General features: G+C 39.4%; 1 protein-coding gene across 1 annotated transcript in view; it reads right to left on the bottom strand.

The window, feature by feature from the left end:
* Positions 1 to 20,483, bottom strand: part of TTC39C (tetratricopeptide repeat domain 39C) — a 1,361,526-nt gene that overhangs the window by 65,866 nt on the left and 1,275,177 nt on the right. The window contains exons 12-13 of the mRNA XM_044065353.1: positions 15,856 to 15,960; positions 9,674 to 9,712 (exon numbers count right to left, since the gene is read on the bottom strand). Of these exons, the coding sequence (XP_043921288.1) occupies positions 9,674 to 9,712; positions 15,856 to 15,960 (144 nt within the window). The remainder of the gene's footprint in view (positions 1 to 9,673; positions 9,713 to 15,855; positions 15,961 to 20,483) is intronic.

Genomic DNA, 20,483 nt, shown 5'->3' on the forward strand with positions numbered 1-20,483 from the left:
AGGGACCCGATAAACTTGAAGGTAAGGCCGGCGTTGAAGTAGCGATTACTATTGGTGCCGACTCCCCGGCTCGGAGGCTACTCGCATCCAATGGCTGCGAAATCCGATAATGGATTGGAGAAGGAGCAATAGGGGCAAAGAAGGGGGCCGAGCACTCTCATCTGCATCTGGGCCTGAAGGAAGCGACGCATCATCCGGTCCATGTCCGTGTCAGAAAGGCTTCTCGTAGACCTAGAAGAGGCTGCCGAGGCTGGCCAGGAAGGCCGCATCGACAACCTCAAAGGTGGCCGGGGCTCCTCCTCAGGCTCTGGAGAGAAACGTGGGGAACGGAGCCGAGAGGGGGAGGACCCTGGAACCTTCAAGGGAGAATAGAGTTGCTTAGCCGGTGGGGCTGAAGGGGCTGAGTCAGCCCGCCACTTGTGGCTCCTATGCCTCTCCCTGTCTTTGTCTCTCTCTTTCTCCCTCTCTCTATCTCTCTTCTCTTTCTTTCTAGGGTCCCTCTCTCCCTGGGACACAGTGGGAGGTTGAGTCCTAGCCAGGGGAGCAGGAACCGTTGGGAGAGGAGGAAGAAGTAGAATTTGCGGGTAAAAGACCCGCTAAGATTAACTTGTTCCTCCTGTCTCTCAGAGCCCAGGGGTTAAAGGCAGCACATATCTGGCAGCCTGATGTCAAATGTGCAACCCCCAGGCAAAGAACGCACTGAGTGTGGCCATCGGCTGGGGACAGCTTATGGCCACACTCACAGCATTTAGAAAAAATGGCATTAGGGCCTTCGGCCATGTCTACCACAATCACACTCCCTAACACACAAATAAGGGAAAGGGGAATACACTAAAGTTAAATTAAACTAAACTAAACTAGTCTAAGGGATCAGTTACCACACACACACACTTTTTAAAACTGGTAAAAAGGTAGAGAAAATTCCTATCCTTATCTTACCTAATCGCAAGGAGCTCATCACTCGTGCTTATAGAAGCCGCGGCAAAAGAGATCTGAGGACTGGAGGGCGGTAGCAGGGTATTATGGGTAAGGGGGAGGAACTTGGAGCTTGGATCTCTATTTTATTTATTTATTTTATTTTACATTTGTTGACCGGGCTAGTCTAACTGGATACATGCCCATTTTCAGTAGAGGCCCGGGGAGAAAAGCTCCAAAGAAAAAAATCAAAATAGTTGAAACACTAATAAAGGTTACAATAATATAGGCAAAGTACATATTTGTATACATTGTTACCGTTCATTTAATATGACAATACAATTTAGGAGATCACATAAGATAAAATAAATTCTGAAGAAGTAATCTTACAGATGGTTACTTAATTTACAGTTCCTGATTTCTCTGGTAATAAGGGAGAAGAAACTTAGTCAAAGCACGGTAGTAGAAGTAAAAGTGTTAATAAAAATCAGTCAAAGGTTAGTCAGGGTTACAACAAGGGCATAGCCAGTGTGTTTTAACGTGAATTTTAAGTTTTTGTTTGAAAAGTGTTAGGGAGGATAGTGATGTAAGTTCACTAGGTAGAAGGTTCCAGTTTTTCCCAACTGTGTTTGAGAAGAGAGAGTCACTTGCCATGTTATTGGACTTACTTGTGCAAACTAGTAGTTTATTTGAAGAGCGTAAGGTGTTAAGGTTTTTATAGGGGGTGATCAGGCTGGATAGTATTGGAGTATGATGAAGATGGTAAAGGGTCTTATGGGCAATTGTAAGTTGGTTAAAATTAAGCTGATTCTGAAGTTCCAGCCAACCTAGTTGTTTTAGATTCTGACAGTGGTGGGTTCTGAAGGGTTTTCCAGTGGCAAATCTGGCAACATTATTGTATGATTGAGCCAGCTTTTGAAGATGATTTTTAGACAGATTAGTATAAATAGGAGAGGCATAGAGAAGTGTTGAAATTAGATAGGAGTGGGCAATAGTAGATCTAGTTAATGGAGTAAGGAACGGTTTGATCCTATAGAGGGAGCCAATTTTTTGTTGACTGCTTTTACTGTGTTGTTAATATGAGTATCAAAGTTAAGGTTGTTGTCAATTGTAACTCCTAGGAGTTTGGTTGTTAAATCAGGTGTTATGAGTGTACCATTGTTAGATGTGACTGAGAAATCTATTGGGGTGGACTTACGGGTAGGAGTAAAGAGAAGGAGCTTTGTTTTTTTTTGGATTCAAGAGGAGGCAACGTTGAAGAAACCATGTTTCTACTACGTTAAATACTTTTTGAGTTATGGATTGCAGTTCAGATGAGGAGTTGGCTGAGCAAATAATTGTAGAGTCGTCTACAATCTCTAGCTTGGAAAGCTGCCGGCTCGGATCAAGGACAGATCCGATACCCACAGGTTGCTGATCAAATGAAGTTAACTACTTCAGATAATGTCATTCACCGAACTGAATTTTCTCAGAAGTGATACAGGCCCAAGCTAGACACATTGTGAACAAATTTGGTGCAGTGGATAGTTCAAAGGATAAGGCAGAGAACTGATAGTGTGATTCAGGTGCACAAAACCTTAAGAAATAACTGAAGTCTGGATGAATAGGAATGTGATGATAAGCATCTTTTAAGCCTAGTGTTACCAGGAAACTTGGAGTAAGAAGAGGTGACAAGTTGTGAAGTGACAATTTTGAATTTGAGCATTACTGCAAACAGGTTTAGGAAAGAAAGATTCAGAACCAGTCACCAAACATTTTCTTTCTCAGGAAATAAGAACATCCTTGAATAAAAACCCTTTCCCACCTGCGAAGGAGGAACTGGGTTCTATCACTCCTTGGGACAGCATGTGATGAAGAAATGGTGGAAACATACTGATTTGGTTGATGAGGAATGATCCCCTGGAAAGGAGAAATTTCCTCCCACTGCTGTCTCTAACCTTGATGAATGATCTTTAGCACCCCTTTGTCTGAAACTATCTGTTACCAAAGAGAAAAATGGAGATTCAGACTTTCGGGAAAAAAAAAGTGCCAGACTGGGAGGGGTAACAAGGCCTCTTGTGTAGTCATTTAGACTTGTTGAACTGTCCTTGGTTTTGGGAGGTTCAAAGCTTCTTTTTGGAAACTCCTTGCCATTTCTTCTTAAATATATGTTTACTCATATTTTACTGAGAGTGTTTATTCTGCTTTTTGCCAAAACTGGACAATGAGTTATAGAATCTCTTAGAAAAAGTTGGAAAAGGAAGACTGAAAAACCTTAGTGATTTCCTGGACCAAGCTTACCCTTTCATCACACTTTCTGATCACCCCTGCAGCAAAATGGCCAAAAACTAAGTGTCTGTCTGAAAGGGAATTTAAAATCTCATTTTAACATCACCTGGTAGGTTCTGAAAATGCAACCATGCAAAGCTCCTCAAAACAGTACTTGTTACCATGGTCCTGGAAGAACTATCAACAGAGTCATACACACTGTAAGCAATGAGCAGCGACCTGTGTAATACAAGAAATTAAATAATTAGAGCAGAAGAAACTGCAGATAAAACAATCCCCATACTTTTCATAATTAGAACAAACTAATATATGAGACTGACAATTCAACATTTTTAAAGTTAAAGTTGCAGAAATATACATAAACACCTTTTTCCCATACCTATTAATAATTTTCCTATCCCTATCAGAAATAGTTGGATTGGAATTAACTAAGAGTTTCACAGCAGTGGGATCAACTAAAGCTATAGCTGGTGGGCCAGGTCTGGGAATAGTGTATAGAAACTTAGACGGATAAACTTTATATATCCTATCTGCCTTTTTACGGGCAGCTGGCTGACTATCAGGAAAACTGTAGGCAGTAACACACATTTTCTAAAGCAGACAGAACAACAGGAATGGGTGTAGGTTCTGGAAATTCCTTCTGTAACAACTGATAGTATTTTCTGAGGGACTGAGAAACCTCAGTGTTCTCTCACTGAAAACACTGGCACATTTTAGCAATAGTCTCAGAGAAAGAGAAATTCCCACAGGGAGAATCAGATACTGAGCTCTCTTCTGAGTCTGAACCAGGAATCTGAGAAGAAAATTCTATCTGTTCCTTCAACTTCCTGTTCAAAATCAGCATCTTGAATCTCTTCAGGACAAAAGGTATCCCTCTTTCTTTTACCAGAAACTACTTTAAGAGAAGGATCAATAGCCTGAATTAAACCCTGAGCCAGAACCAGTAAATTGCTCTTGTCTAATGAAATTTGAGGACGAGCAGACACTTAGTTTTCTGTTTTCTTTTGATGGGAAAAATGGAGCCAACCTTATTATTAATGGCAGCAGCAGCTTCCCCAAATGTGGGCATATCATTCTGACACAACAGGGAAGCCTTTCTTATTCCTTCTACCAGGAATGACAAGAGTGGCTCTCCTGCGCCCACTGAGGAGACCATAACAACCACAGTGGATGTTGCTAACACTTGGTCCATGGTGGCTGAACATGCTATACCACAGTGATCTGAGGTAAAAGGTGAGTGGTCTGAGGTGTAACAAATGGTCACAGCAGAGTCACCCACATGTGGTTGAGGCAAATTGCTAGCCTGTAGTGGTGGCAAATGTTGTTTGGTAACTTGTTCTTTTTATGTCTGGGAAAAGGGCCGACAGTGGGACTGGTAGTTTGTTCCATGGTCAAGCCAAAAATGGTGCCTTTTTCCCAAGAAAGAAAATAAGCAAATGCTGTTAAAAACTTAAAGTCTTTAAAAGTCACTTTTTTTTTTACAAAGAAACACAGTAGAAACACTTTAAAACACTTCACCAACCTCCCAAAAGTTAAATAAACCCAATTTCTTCACAGAAAAAGTGTTTTTCAGTTACTTTACACAACTTTTAAATGGACAGAAAAAGAGTGCTCCTATTTAAAAGTAAAATGCAGTCTTGTGACAATCCATTCAAACACAAAACTCCTAGCTTTAAAATAGCTTTCCTGAAGAGGAAAGTGACAAAATGCAAACGACATTTTGAAAATGGAATTTTTTTTTTCCACAACCAGAACTTGCCTGCCAGTAAAGGAACAGCACCAAGCCGAACATCGATCCTCAAAAGCCTTAGAGGAGCATACTCTTCGCTGACAGTAAAGCTCTGAAGGACTTGGCTCCTAAACTTGTCTTTTAGTCAGTTCAACTCAAGCTGTCTGATAGTTTAGGCACATGGAAAGTGCCCTTAAGGTTTGAATTCTGGCCAGCTGTTATTTTCATAGCAGGAAATAACCTATAGCTAAGGCTACTGCAGCAGTGATCAATATGATAAACACAGAGATGTTATAAAAAAAGCCTTGAGGGTATACCTCAAGAAAATAATTACAGACACACATAAGGTAGGAGATGATGGCCACTAGGGAGTCTCAGTGGTGCCACAAGGTCCATCAGAAATGTAAAAGAATATAAAATGTATTTAGCTTGGTCACATAATACAATGCTCAGCTCTGAAGAGAAACTTTCTGCAAACAAAATGATGAGAAGGAAAATAACCCCAGCCAGCAGACAGATTTTTTTATAGCTTCATTGGTTCACAGGTAAGCACTTGGCTAGCTGCACTTGCGGAACATTTTAAGCCTAGCCAGTTTCCCTTTTTTTGCTTGACATTTTAAGCCTAGCCAGTTTCCCTTTTTCTGCTTGAATTAACCTATCCCATTTTGTTAGGGACTGGCCTGACCTTTCCCATGGTCAATAATTATATATTACCGCTAATGAGATTAAATGGGATCATAATTTGTTGGGACCCATGCATGAAATAAAGCATTTAGAAGCTGCCTCTGTCCATTAGTACTTCTGGGCGCAGTCCTGGGGTACATTTTCTGTTTCCTGTCCACACAGCTAAGTTGCACTTGAATATGGACAGGGATGAAATTTTGTTTCATGTGGATGGGAAGTCTGCTCCAGAGCAGCAGTATCCTCTGCGAGATATACCTGTTCCTCCAAACCATTCTGTTGATGTTGCAGAAGAGGATAAGATCCCTAGACAGAGTATTTCTTATGCCATCTGATTTGATGATGTGCAGTAAATCCATCAGTATTGGGTCAGTGGATGCCTTCTCTGTCAAACACAAGTCACCTCTAAGCGGTCTGTAGGATACCAACTATACTGACAGGGTTTTGAGTCGGTCCATGTAGGACATGCCATTTAGACCTTGCATCCTTTTAGTAAAGTATCTCTGTGGGTGTTCCAGTTGTTATATGTGTCTGGACAGATAAGTGCCAAAGGAGGCATTATATTCAACAATTAGCTTAATGAGGGCTAAGGAAAGGGGGACAATGACATCCCTTGATCTAGACACAATCCCTTTGTTTACAAGCTGTGCAATATAGACAGACTTACTTATAATAATGGACATGTTGGTCAAAAGCTAGGTCACTGTGCATATAAGTTACCAAATCCTGAACAACTTGGTCAACTTTTAGGGAAGTACTGCCCATGCGGTGGTTCCCCTGGGTAGATGACTTCCCAAAGGATACAATAATGCATTTTTTTTGGCATTTAGTTTCAGTCTATGATTCTGTCACCGGTTATTTATATGGGACAAACCTTCCTGCAAGATGGCTAAGCAATTTGAAGATTCAATGCCTTGTTCGTAGCTTGCAGTTATCTACAGACTTAGTCAGCCAGAGTACTTTGGTACTGGCGTTTACTTCAAAAAGAATATGCCAAACAGGACAGGTCCCACCAAAGAACCCTGGCGGGACTCCAATGGTAACTGATCTCTTTGTGAAGGTAACTTTCCCTATTTTGATTTCATGTGTCCCATCTGTGAGCCAGATGGCAATCCAGTGGGTGACACAAGGATTTACTCCCAGTTTATTTAGCTTTTTTACTATGCCTGAGCAGGGAAATGTGTCAAAAGCTTTGGCCAAGTTGAGGTATGTTGTGTGTACCATTTTGGCTTCATCCACTGCTTTAGTGACCTTTTCAGAAAAGTCCACAAGGCTGAATAACAATGCCCTATCCTTAGCAAATACAAACCGAGACAGGTCCAGTGTTTGGGGGTTCCCTAATTCCTATGTTTCATACAGAAAAATCTGTAATCTCTGTGGACAGATCTGGTGAGGGTCACACAGAATTACTGAACTACCTCAGCATCCATGAGGGAACCATGGTAGAGTTCATCAATAAATCATGAAAGTGATAACATCAAGAGCCTGACTAATGATATATACAAAGGGAGGACCACATTTCAATTTCTGGATAAAAATTAACACTCTTGCCAAGCATTCTAGCACTTTGTTGGTCATTACTGCCACCTTTGTGTACTGAGCAGAACTATTTCATGCTCTTGCATAAGCACCTCACATTCTTCTCATCCATGGTGTTAGTCACTGAAACACCTCATATATTACAATCATTCTCCTGGCTTTTTTCCAGTAACATTTCCTTATATTTTTGGCATTCCAACTACAGTACAGAAGAAGGCTCAAAAAAGTACAGCCAACCCAGTAAACCTTACCAGATATAAATAGCACAACACAGAACAATCCATTTGTATTTTATTTTATTCATTTTTGACAAGGCAAATTCCCTAGACACAAGTGCTTCTTTTACTTTGTGACCTTAGAATGCTATCTGGTTAAGTGATTTAACATGTGGGAACTGAAAACCAATTGAATCAAATCCAGGACTACAGGATGAAGCACATTAGCAGCTCATAACCTTTTTTAAGACACAGGCAAACATACATTTATATAAATGAAAATAAACTATATTAACATTATCAGTTGTAAACATTATACATCACATATATTCTTCTGCATATTCAATTCAACATTACATAACTCAATCAATTCCTGCCTTCCCTTAAACATCACTCCTCCTACAAAATATTCTTCTACATGTACTGTTCCCACAATTTCCATTTTTCTATGTAATTTGCTCTTACTCTTCAGACTTTGATTTCTGTTTTCTAGTAACTGATTTTTTTAGCAGGCACAGGAATTAAACTTAACAAGGTCTTACTATGTCTAGGCAATCCAGATTCTGCATCCCAGTTCAAAAAAATCATTTCCTTAGTTATACCCATTTGCTCACCTAATATTTTTGACAGAGTATTCTGTAGTGTATTTTTAAAGTCTACCAACACACTCCCTAAACATTTGTTCCCAGTTACCTCTTTCTTCCCTATCACACCTCCAACATTTGCCATCTACTTGAGGTAAAATTCTTTGCAGTCTGCTTGGTATATAAAAATACCCATGGAAATACTTCCAAACAAAAATCCTAAATTTTCTAGACTTTGATGCATATTTGGGTGCCATACACATGTTCTCCAAAACTTTTCTTGTGAACTGCTTATCAAATCTCTCTTCCCAATCTTTTATAATCTCTTGTAATAGATTGCTATAGTTATGGTGCAGTAATTTACATGCCCTACTAATTATCCCTTTTTAACAGCAGCTTAATTTCTAGATTCAATAAAAAACTCTGCCACAGCAGGTTTTTCACTTAGGATTCCCCTATCCCGTTCTCTTTACCTACATTCGGATAGCACCCCTGAGAGGGAATGTGGTGTCTAGCCTGCAGTCCAAATACATTATTGGCTTCTTCCCATTCTATTACCTTCCCCTTTCTAGTTATTTGCTCTCAATACCTTGGTTTATTTGCCAGTTTTCTTCAGTAAATTCCAGCCCCCTCTTGCCTATTCTCTATACCCTTAACTGCAGTCATCCATATCGGCAAAATCTCCTTTCATAATTCTTGTGTTGGCTTAATTCTTAGAATACTTTCTGCTATTTTTTTGAACGCAATATATTCAGTGTAGCTATTGTTATTCTTAACGATCTGCATCCAAAATCCCACTTTCTCCTTATTTCTTGAATTTCCCTTAATTTCATTATCATCCCTTTACGCTTTAAATTATAGCTTTCTGCTTGTGTTATGTATATGAGCCTTAAATGTATAGCTATAACTATCCCTTTAAATCAAGTAATCCTAAACCACATTATTCTATTGGAAGGATCAACTTATCTCATTTGACCATTGCCCTTTTCCCCTCCCAGATAAAATCCTTCAACTCTTTATTAATTACTTTCCACAACTTCTCTGGTTGATAAAAATATGCCTGACCTGTACACAAACTAAAGGGACTACAAATATTTTCACTGCTTGTATCTTGCTATCCAGATCCATAAACAAGAGCCTCCAGTTTCTCAGTTTTTGTATTATCTTTTGTTTAGTCTCTTCCCCACATATCCTTAGCTGCTATAACAGAATCCTTTTTAATCTATGCTCCTAAATACTTCATTTTATCATGTCCCCACAAATATTAGTATTGCTGGAACAGCAGCTCATGACATTATTCACTGCATTAAACTGCCAGTCTGCTTTAATACTCAAAATTCCTTACTGACTAAAGAGCTAAAATATACATTCCTTCTCTGGAATACAAACATTCTCTGAGATTCTTTCAATCTTTTTCACGTTTGTGTTTCCTTTGTGAGTTCATAAGTAAATGACACTACCTTGTTTGAGTATCACATTAAGTCTGGCTGTGATTGAACAAAAACATTCATTCTGAAGTCAATTTGTTTAAGCATTAATTTTTCATTAGTCACAACAATGTGCAAATTTCAGCACTTTACATTTCAGATATTCTGAAATGTACCTGGAAGCAGAGCTAAAATCAGATTAAATAATACATTTTGTTTAATGAAATGTTGCTACAAAACTAATCAAGGAACATGGATTTAATGTGGAAGCTTATCTTGCAACTATGAACAGATTACTTGGAAAAGGAATCTTACCTTAGCCTGAAGAAGTAAGACCTTTCCCTTCCCAGCAGTCTGAAAGAAAAAGATGCATCTTAGTTCAGTCTTGCAGAAACTGTTGAAAAACGTTCTGTGGCTTGACCTCAACAGATGTAAATATTTTAAAGTAATCCTATATCTTTCAATCGGTCACCTCAAGAATCTGGGAAAAGGCCACAAGTCAAGGACACACTGAAAATTGGTACTATTCAGTTAGAATACTGTCAGAATAACAGAAGTTGCATTAAAATGCATTTTCAGATGAATATGCACTCTTTAACTGTAACATCTGGCACTGTTCGTTTACTGTAAGTATCATCATTACAAAATCAGAAATTTCAAGAGGGACAAAGCAAACCTTAGCCAAAATCAGGTACAGTTGAGAGAATGAATAATGTGCCAATATTTTCTTGTGTCATTAGCGACTCAACCACATGTACTGAAATAACTATGCTACAGAGGGGATCTTTTTATGGCACTCAAAAGTTGTTTCACACTGAAGTCCTCCAAAGCACAACACAGCAATATCACTAAGAAAATACAAATCCTTATCCAAGTCAGATTATTTCATCAATCCTCTAATATTTGCTACAGATAATTCTTACATGCTGTTGTGCTATACACCATCACTAAATAAAGGCATGCATTTGCCAAAAAATAGCCTTTATCACAACCTAGAAGTTTTGCACTAGGTAAGGTAGTATGACTAAAATTCCACTATGGTTTGAGGTAGGCTGTTGTAAAGAATGGAAATGCAATATTCTTCAGTTTTTCGTCATTATCATTATTATCACTTTCTTAATCCAGCTTGAAGTTGGAGACAGGCAATGCATATTCCAGAGAGTAAAGGGTTTAAGGCAGGAGAATCAGCCTTGGACACGCACACGGCGCATGCACGCACACACACACACACACACACACACACACACACATATATATATATATATATATATATATATATATATATATATATATATATATATATATATGTGTGTGTGTGTGGGTCTAGGACATTTGACTGAAAGCACATTTCACAGAAACTCAGATGACTGTGCACAATTCACTGAAAGCTCACTTCACTGAAACTCATTTCACAGAAAGTTATATATGGCCTTTTCCCCACTGCAGTGCATCCATGGAGTTAGTATATATAGTAAGGGGTGTGTGGGGGGCACATCCCCCCCCCCCGTTGAGTGTGTGTGTGTGGGGGCACAGCCCCCCACATAGTTTGGGTATATATTCTATTCTGAAAATAGTAATTTATTGAAATTGTAAGTATCCATGTCTATAGTTCAAAATATTTAAAATAGGTGGGGGGCTATGCCCCCCACACCCCCCTTACTATATATACTAATTCCAGGGTCGCACTACAGTGGGGAAAAGGCCATATATAACTTTCTATGAAATGAGTTTCAGTGAAATGAGTTTTCAGTGAATTGTGCACAGTCACACAGTCATCTGAGTTTCTACGAAATGTGCTTTCAGTCAAATGTCCTAGACCCGTATGTATGTGTGTGTGTGCGTTCATAGGTTCATACTAGGCTATCTGCCCAAGGGCATTTATAAGCCTAGCCCATAGTTATGTGGCTTTCGCCACCCCTTTAGTTTGAATAAAAACTATGCCTATCATTTTTCTGTGCCTCTGTCAAGCAGTGACACTGAAGTAATCCCTGGGGTATATCTGCGATCTCCCATCCATTGGTCAAGATTCCTCTTGAACAAGGCCAGCGAGGTGCTCTGCCTCACATGTACCGGGATTTTGTTCCACAGCCTAGGGAGTCTCTGGGTGATGAAACTGTCCCCCCAGCACGCTCTATTTTTAACCGTGTCCAGGTTTAAAGTCTCCGCCCTTGTGGTTCTGAGGGATCTAGATTTTGAGGTGAAGCATATTCATCAAATCTGGGTTTGACATGGCCTTATATGTCAGGCACAGGTCACCTCTGAATGAGACTGAATAGAGCTGGAGTTCTTTTTTGAGACCCTTTATCCTTTTGGTGAGGAACTTGGGCCTTTCAAGCTGCAGCAGGTGTCTGGTCAGATACATTCGAACGGGCATTGTACTCAATCATAGGTCTAATGAGTGATGAGTACAGGGGATGACCTCCCTTGATCTAGATGTGAATCCCTTCATGATCAGGATATAGAAGGTTTTCCTAACTACTTTAGCAACATGAGTGTCAAACGAAAGGCTACTGTCAACTTGGGTCCCCAGATCTCTGATGACTTTTTCTGTGCTCAGTGGATTGCCACCTATATGGTAGCTAGTAACCTTGTTTTTCCCAAGGGTATGACTATGCATTTAACTTCAGGCCATGGCTCTGGCACCAGTTATCTGTTTCTGTGAGGCCCTTCTGGAGGATATCCGTGTCAGATGTGTTTTCGACTATGGCTCCAGTTTGCAGTCATCTGCAAACTTTGTCAGCCATAACCTCCTGTGTTTGCTTGTACTTCAGAAAAGTAGATGAACAATAGTGGACCCAGGACTTGTGGGACACCACTTGTGACAGGCTTTGAGTCTGACATGGCTCCAGCAACTCTGACCCTGTGGGTTCTGTCACTTAGCCAGTTTGCAACCCATCTTGTGATGTATGGGTTTACATTCAAGCTGATGAGTTAGGTAGGCTGTATGGACTGCCTTTCCTCATCAATGGCCTTGGTGACTGTCTCAAAAAGTCAACCAAGTTTAAGAGGCAGGATCTGCCTTTGACAAAGCCAAACTGGGTTGGATCCAAAGTCTGCAAGTTCCCTATGTCTTTATTTATGAGTTCCATTATGATCCTCTCCATGGCTTTGCAGATAAGGCTTTAATTTCCAGGGTCTGTGGAGGCACCATCCTGAGGTGAGGCTAAGATTAAACAGCTGTCCTAACTGTGGGTTTAATTACACCATCCGGTCCCATGGATGTTGTTCTGGAATAGATATCTCCTTTGGGGGGAGTGGGGAGAAGTTTGCACTGAACCTGTCAGCCAGTATGTTAGCAATGTGTAGGTTCAGTAATTTTCACATCATTTTGAACTAATTCTGGAGCATATCTGGGAGTTTTCCTTTTTCTACATATAGCTAAAGAAGGCCTTATGATTGTCTTTAGAGTCATGATTTTATGAGAGCTCTTAGTTTTTACTTATAATGATCAAAGGTGTCTTACCTGTTGTAGAGCTTGTTTATACAAAGAGTCTTAGTTTTGTTTGGGATTGCCTGATCCATGCAGTCCTGTAGGTGCTGGTAGAAGGCATTTGTAAGTGATTCAGCGGTTTGAGTAATGTTTACCACTGGCTCAGGGCCTTAAAGGAGACCACACTAGTTTTTAGAAGTGTGAAGAGAAGTTTTTCACTGTGGTCTTTTTGTTTCAGGTGGATGAGGACCTCCAGAGATTAGTTTATGATCTGATCTCACCAGTGAGGGTGTTGAACATTTTGATCCCATGTTCGTGATGATGAGATCAAGTATGTTTTCTCCTCTTGTGGGGATGGTGACTAGTTGTTCCATGGCATTTGAGTTTATGAACACCAGGAATCTTTGGTTTAGAGTGTTCGGCTTGAGTAGTGTTCCCAGTCTATATTAGGGTAGTTGAAGTCACCTAGTATGATGGTGTTTGGAGATACATTTATCCCTCCAATGTTTTCAGGAAGGCCATGTGAGGTTCCTGAGTTTGAGAGGGTGGCCTGTAACATGCTACAAATTGCAGAGCAGTCTTGCCTATGGTTAATTGCACCTGGATGGTCTCATGAATATGGACACCCTCCTTTCTTGGTGTTGTCCGGATTTTGGGGCCCGGAACGATGATATGAGGTGAAACCTGTTAGTGCTGGGGTGCTCTCAGGAGCCTTGAACCAGGTTTCTGTCACAGCACAGACATCGATGTTCTCCATATTGAGAAGGGCCTCGAGTGTGTGCATCTTGAGAGTGAGACTTCTGGCATTGAGCAGCATTACCCTTAGTTTTTTCCTTTTGGTGTTCTAGGGTGGTAGGTTTAGAATTTGAGCCTTGCCTAAAAAGGCACCCCCTCAGAAGCAGCTGGCTTGTCCAGCATGTCATCCCAGGCAGACAGACATTGATCCCTTTGAATAAAGCTGATCATCTTATCACTGTATTGTGGCATCATTCTAGGTGAAGGTAGGATACGTCAGGATCATACCTGCCATCAGAGGCTCCCTCGATGTCCGGACAATGACTGAGTCATACTTGTACCTGCTGTTGAGAGACCTGAGTGCTGGATATGTGATGGATTCTGGCAGCTTACTGTGACCTTCTCCTTACTCAGTCTGGTGAGCGGACGCCAGTGTGTCTGACTATGGAATCACCAATGACAAGTGTGTCTGGCATTTTGTTTGGCCTTAAGGGCTGTGACTGTTTGACACTCTGACTGTGTGGTCTATGTAGTATGTGTATGATTTGAAGTCGTGATGGTACCATGTGTGACTGGGTATGTATTGTGTGTGGTTACCTTCTCCTCCTGTCTGGTCTTGCCAGTCCTATGTTGAGAGAGCTCAGCCAGTTGCATCTCGCATGTATTTGTGTTTTGTGGGAGGAGGAGAGGATTGTTCAGGTACATGAGGCAATTGTAACATTGCCTCAATATTCCCAGGTTCACCAGTTGAGCTGGAGAGGACACTAGCAACTGATCCCTCAACATACTAGAAGTAGTAGATAAAGAGACTTTCAAAGGACTAAGTGGGTTTTAGGCTGGTGGGGTACTATCTATAATAAGAGTGTTATTTTATCAAGGTGCAAGTACTGTAGGAGTAAGTGGCTTTACAGATAGAGAATAGTCTACTTGGGAATCAAGTAGAGATGAAACTTTTCAGTTATAGGATGCCTGGTTAGATCAAGCAGTACAGCTCGAGGAAGGTAGTTCTAAGGGAAAATTTGAAGAAATAGTTAACCTTGTTTAACCGCCACTGCTCTTGTGCAACAGTGGCAACTCGCCGCTAACGCACGCTTAGCTGTTTTATAGCAGGGGCTGAAGGGAGCTAGTGGAATTGGCCCAAAACGACCAATGGACTACTAGTTTCTGGCTGAAACTTCACCAAATCGACAGAAAGGAGTGCCTCCCACTCCCACTGGTAAGCAAAGAAACTTCCTCCCTAATAAGGCAATGGATCAGTAACAGGAACTATAAACAAAGCCCAGCGATCAGCAACTCTGAAACTGGACTACTCTAGTTCAGTAAGGCGGGAAAACGAGATTTATTTGATTTATAACAGAGATAAGGAAAAACAGACAGTAAATGCTATAAAGTGTGTAGCCTACAGAAACAATTTGCAACAATTAGTAACTTAAAGTGCAATAAACAGTGTAAAATGCAGTAGTAATATATATATATATATATATATATATATATATATATATCTTTTTTGATGTCTTCAAATGGTAATCTTAACAACCAGATTCATTTTTATTAAAGTTTTCCTTTCATTTCTAAAGTGATTACAGTTTTCTGATGCACCACACAATGAATTGTCTTCTTGGTCAGATTATCTGCATCTTTTTGATTTCCAACTGGCTTAGTGAACGCAAGAGCTACTCATTAAGAATTCAGAGAAGCAACAGCTCTAAATGCTGTAAACTGGAAAAACCACCAAACCCAAAACAGCCACATGGCTAAAGAGATGTTTGGTGTGTGAGAGAGAATGAAATGTGAAACACTGCAGAGCTTTAATGAGAAGCATTTTATTAGCACAGTTATTTCTCAAAGGGACACCTCATTTCAGAAATCTTACTTTTCTTTCTCATAAATATTCTACTGCCGGAGTAGGAGGGTGCTCTGCATTTTTATTACCAGGGCTACTTTTATTACTAGTTCATCAGGAAAAAATATAACATTTAACATAAAATGTACATGCACACACTGAAGGCTAAAAAAGAGAAGCAAATGCATATACTTCTGAATCCCTTTACATATTCTGTCCATCTGCAGTATCAATTCTTCAATCAAGCATTTCAGTATTGAACTTACCAAGGCCAATACTTGTCAGCACCACTGTAAAGTACAATTAAAAAAGTTGTCTCAGCTGCAGTGAGAAATGAATGTCAACAGATATGTCTGATCACAAAGATAACTATGTCAAGAAAAAGGCAAAACATTTTTATGAGTAGGCAACCAATGCAAACACTAATATTCAATATCTTGCTGATGTTTCCTATGATATTTTGAAATCTAAAAAGTCAAGCATTCTTACCTGTGGATTGTCCAGCATAAGGCAGCCAAGCTCATAGCAAGCATATGGCTGAACATAGGAATTAATCTGATGTTCATGGTTATCCTTTATAGCTGAACGAAAGAACTGTGAATGAGAAGAAAACATGACTCTGAACCATTCAAGTGCAAAATGAAAGCTACGATTATAATTCAGCCTTGGCAAACAGCAAATTAGCATTAATATTCACTACATTTAGATTTATAAAATAAAATAAAACGGAATGAAGCAAAAAGCAAGTACTTTCACGTATGCGAAACAAAAAGTAGGTAATTCCACGTATGATAATCCAAGAATCTTTATTGTGAAATGTGACACAGATAAGCGCTTTCGCAAATAGCTTCATCAGATCTCTCATAACACCCAAGGTAACATTCTCCTTATATACACAAGTTAATTCAGACAAGCAATTAAGCTCAATCAAGGAATTCTCATTTAAAGGTATACAATTCAAAGTAAATATATCTAAACTCTAAATCCAAAATATTAGTGCAAGTGATATAAAATCAAATAAAACTGTATAACCCTATACAAAAAAAAAAAAAAAATATATATATATATATATATATATATATATATATATAAAAAAATTAGATATATATACAAAATTGATATACTATATTAATGAATATATAAAAATATTAATAAATGTATAAAAACATATATATATATATGAATATAAAAATAAATATTAATATAAAAAGTTTCATAATAATAATTATTATAAAAGGTTTCATAATAATAATTAATATATAATCACTTAACATTTCTACGTTGTCTGAGTTTAGGTTTTATAGAGGCTCTTTCATTCAGGCCTCGTCCTCTATCTGATTTCAGTAAGATAATCCACTCTGTTTCCTTACTCTCTGTATACGTTACAATATCACCTCCTCTAATATTAGGGGTAACAACCTGTAATACTCTAAACAAGAAAGTATGTTCTTTATTATACAATGCTATATGCTTAGCTAATGCGTTATGATTAGAGCCCTTTCTGATGTGATAAAGGTGCTCTCTCATTCTGTCTCTAAATGGGCGATTCGTTTTCCCGACATAAAATGATGAACATAATTGACAGACAGCTAAATATAAAACATGAGGAGTCATACAATTCGCTTCAGCATTAATATTAAAACTCCTTAGTAAATCAGGATGCATAAATTCTGTACTACTAAAAGAGCAAAAATTACAATTACCACAAGGTTTGGTGCATCCAATATTTCTGTGATACTTGTCAGATTTCTGATAACATAATATTCTTTTTAAATTATATTTATTACTAAAAAGAAAACTTGGTATCTCTCCTACTACTTGTTTTATCTCATCTACCTGTAGGATATCCCAATATTTATAAAGAATCGATTTGATGTCATAGTGATCTGTTGAGTAAGAGGTAGAGAATTTCACATATTTCTGTCTATTAGTATATGGTGTAGTATATTCTATATTACTGGGCCCAAAATAAGGCATAGCTTTTGTAGATCGTAGACTATTTGCTACGTCTAACTGGGGAATAATCTCTGCAATATCATAGCCTCTGTCTAGTAATCTCTGTCTCAGATCAACTAATTCAGAGTTAAAACCATTTTCTGTAAAATTCAGCCTACAAGCTCTAATAGCTTGTCCCCTTATAATGTTTTTAAAAACATAGGGTGGGTGCATACTAGATCTAGATAGTAATGAATTGCGCTGAAAAGCTTTACGATAAACTCCAGTGTTTATGAGATTACCTTGTAATCTCTCAACATATATATCCAAGAACTCAATCCTGTTTGCTGAAAATTTCATCGTAAATTTAAGGCATGGAATTAAATTATTCATAAGCAGATACATAGATTCAAGTTGACTAGTCGTTCCTTCCCATAGAACAAAGACATCATCAACAAAACGTCTATAAAATGTAACATGCTCCTTAAAAAGTTGTTTTTCAAATAGTACTTCTTCTTCCCAGTGTGCTAGGAACATATTGGCGTAGCTATTGGCACACGAGGTGCCCATAGCTACGCCATCTTTCTGTCTATATACCATATCTTTAAACATAAAAATATTATTCTCTAGAATTAACTCTAAAAAGTGAACAATTAAGTCTATATAAACTGTAGTATAATCACTATGATCATGTAAGTATTGTGAAATAAATGCAAGCCCAAGATCATTTGGAATCACTGTAAATAGTGATTGTATATCAAATGTGACAAAGAGACAATCTCTAGTAAGATCTTTATACTTAATACATTCATAGAATTTATTAAGATTTATGTTACAATCTGATATCTTGTATTTCAGATGTGCGACTCATATGAACCACAGGGAACCTCAAAGCAAAAATGGTGACCTTAACGGTCAATTAATTTGCCTAGGATGTTATGACATGGTACCAGTGAATCAGACCTAGTATAACCTACTGTATTTGTTAGCAAAAATATAGTCATTAAGCATAATTTTGAAATAGCAGTGGTACATACAAGGTACCACTCCGCTAAATCATTTGTGGTGCTTCTGTGACTTTATGCCTTTGTACATAAGAGCACAGTGCACTTGTCCTGTACCATTATCTAAACATTAGGTCTAAAAAGCTAGAACAGTGTATTTAGTTGCTGCTGCAGTCCTTTACTTGTACCCCATGAAATACTGTAACAGTAACAGACAGAGTGTTGTCACTGCTGTAAATGTATATTCTCAACACACACTATTGGGGCATTGGTCACTTATACCAGATGGCAACCAGCCATATGGAAGTGTAGTAAGTGAGAGTGAGAATGTTGAAGAATGCCTTTTTTTTGGGGGGGGGCTTAGCCTCCTAACCCCACACCCTCTTTTCTTAATAAAATAATTCCCAAGGGTGTACAATACTAGGGGAGCTGCATCTACTCTTCCCTCACATAAAAAATAATAATAATAATAATACATAAAGAAATCATCAGGTAGAAGTAGCCATGGCCTACTAATGCAGGGTCATAGCTTAGTAAGTTAATACTAGCCAGGCAGTTTAACCAGCTATATACATCTTAATCATGCACCCTAGTTAGTAACATCAGTATGTTTTCTTCATTTATCAATATGGGGCATACTACTAATAGGTTCATAGGTTTATACTAGGCTATCTGCCCTAAGGCATTTATAAGCCTAGCCCAAAGTTTTGTGGCTTACGCCACCCCTTATGTTAAAAAATACTGTGCCCATTAGTTTGTTGTGCCTCTGTCCAGCAATGACACAGAGATGATTCCTGGGGTAAACCTACGATCTCCCATCCACCGGTCAAGATTTCTCTTGAACAGAGCCAGCGAGGTGCTCTGCCTCACATGGACCAGGATTTTATTCCACAGCATAGGGAGTCTCTGGGTGACAAATCTATCCCTCCAGCATGTCCTATTTATATCCGTGCTAAGGTTTAAGTCGCTTGCTCTAGTGGATCTGGTAGATTTGGATTTTTTGAGGTGGAGCATGTCCATTAATTCCGGGATGGACATGGCCTTGTATGTCAGGCACAGGTCACCTCTGAGCAGACGGTATGCGACTGAATAGAGCTGGAGTTTCTTCAGTCTGGCAGCATATGACAGATTTTGGAGTCCCTTTATCCTTTTGGTGAGGAACTTTTGGGGTCTCTCCAATTGCTGCAGGTGTCGGGTGAGATACATCGCGAATGGGGCATTGTACTCGATCATTGGTCTGATAAGTGAAGAGTACAGGGGAACAATGACCTCACTTGATCTGGATGTGAATCCCTTCATGATCAGGTGGGCAATGTAGAATGTCTTTCTAACCACTTTAGCAATGTGAGTGTCAAAAGAAAGGCCACTGTCAACCTGGGTCCCCAGGTCCCTGATAACCTCTTCTGTGCTTAGTGGATTGCCACCTATATGGTAGCTTGGGGTTACCTTGTTTTTCCCGAAGGGTATGACTATACATTTTTTGGCATTTAACTTCAGGCCATGGCTCTGGCACCAGCTATCAGTTTCCGTGAGACCCCTCTGAAGGATATCTGTGTCCAATGTACTTTCCACTATGGCACCCAGTTTGCAGTCATCTGCAAACTTTGTCAGCCATAGTCCTCCTATGTTTGCCTGTACTTCTGAGAAGTAGATGCCGAACAACAGGGGGGCAAGGACTGAGCCCTGTGGGACACCACTTGTGACCGGCTTGGAGTCTGACATGGCACCAGCAACTCTAACCCTGTGGGTTCTGTCCTTTAGCCAGTTTGCAACCCATCTTGTGACATATGGGTTTACATTTAAGCTGGTAAGTTTCTCTATAATACCCGAGTGGGGTATTGTGTCGAAAGCTTTTGCAAGGTCAAGGTAGGCTGTATGGACTGCCTTTCCCTCATCAATGGCCTTGGTGACTGTTTCGAAAAAGTCGACCAAGTTCAAAAGGCATGATCTGCCCTTGACAAAGCCAAACTGGGTCGGGTCCAATGTCTGCAAGTCCCCTATGTCTTTGTTTATGAGTTCCATTATGATCCTCTCCATAGCTTTGCAGACCAGGCTTGTTAAGCTTATGGGGCGGTAATTACCAGGGTCCGTAGAGGCACCGCCTTTGTGGAGTGGGACCACAGTTGCCGTACGCCACTCCTTGGGCACATATCCTGTGGTAAGGCTAAGATTAAACAG

Source organism: Protopterus annectens, chromosome 3.part0, assembly GCF_019279795.1.
Source record: "Protopterus annectens isolate FY-2018-M chromosome 3.part0, PAN1.0, whole genome shotgun sequence".
Taxonomy (NCBI): domain Eukaryota; kingdom Metazoa; phylum Chordata; order Ceratodontiformes; family Protopteridae; genus Protopterus; species Protopterus annectens.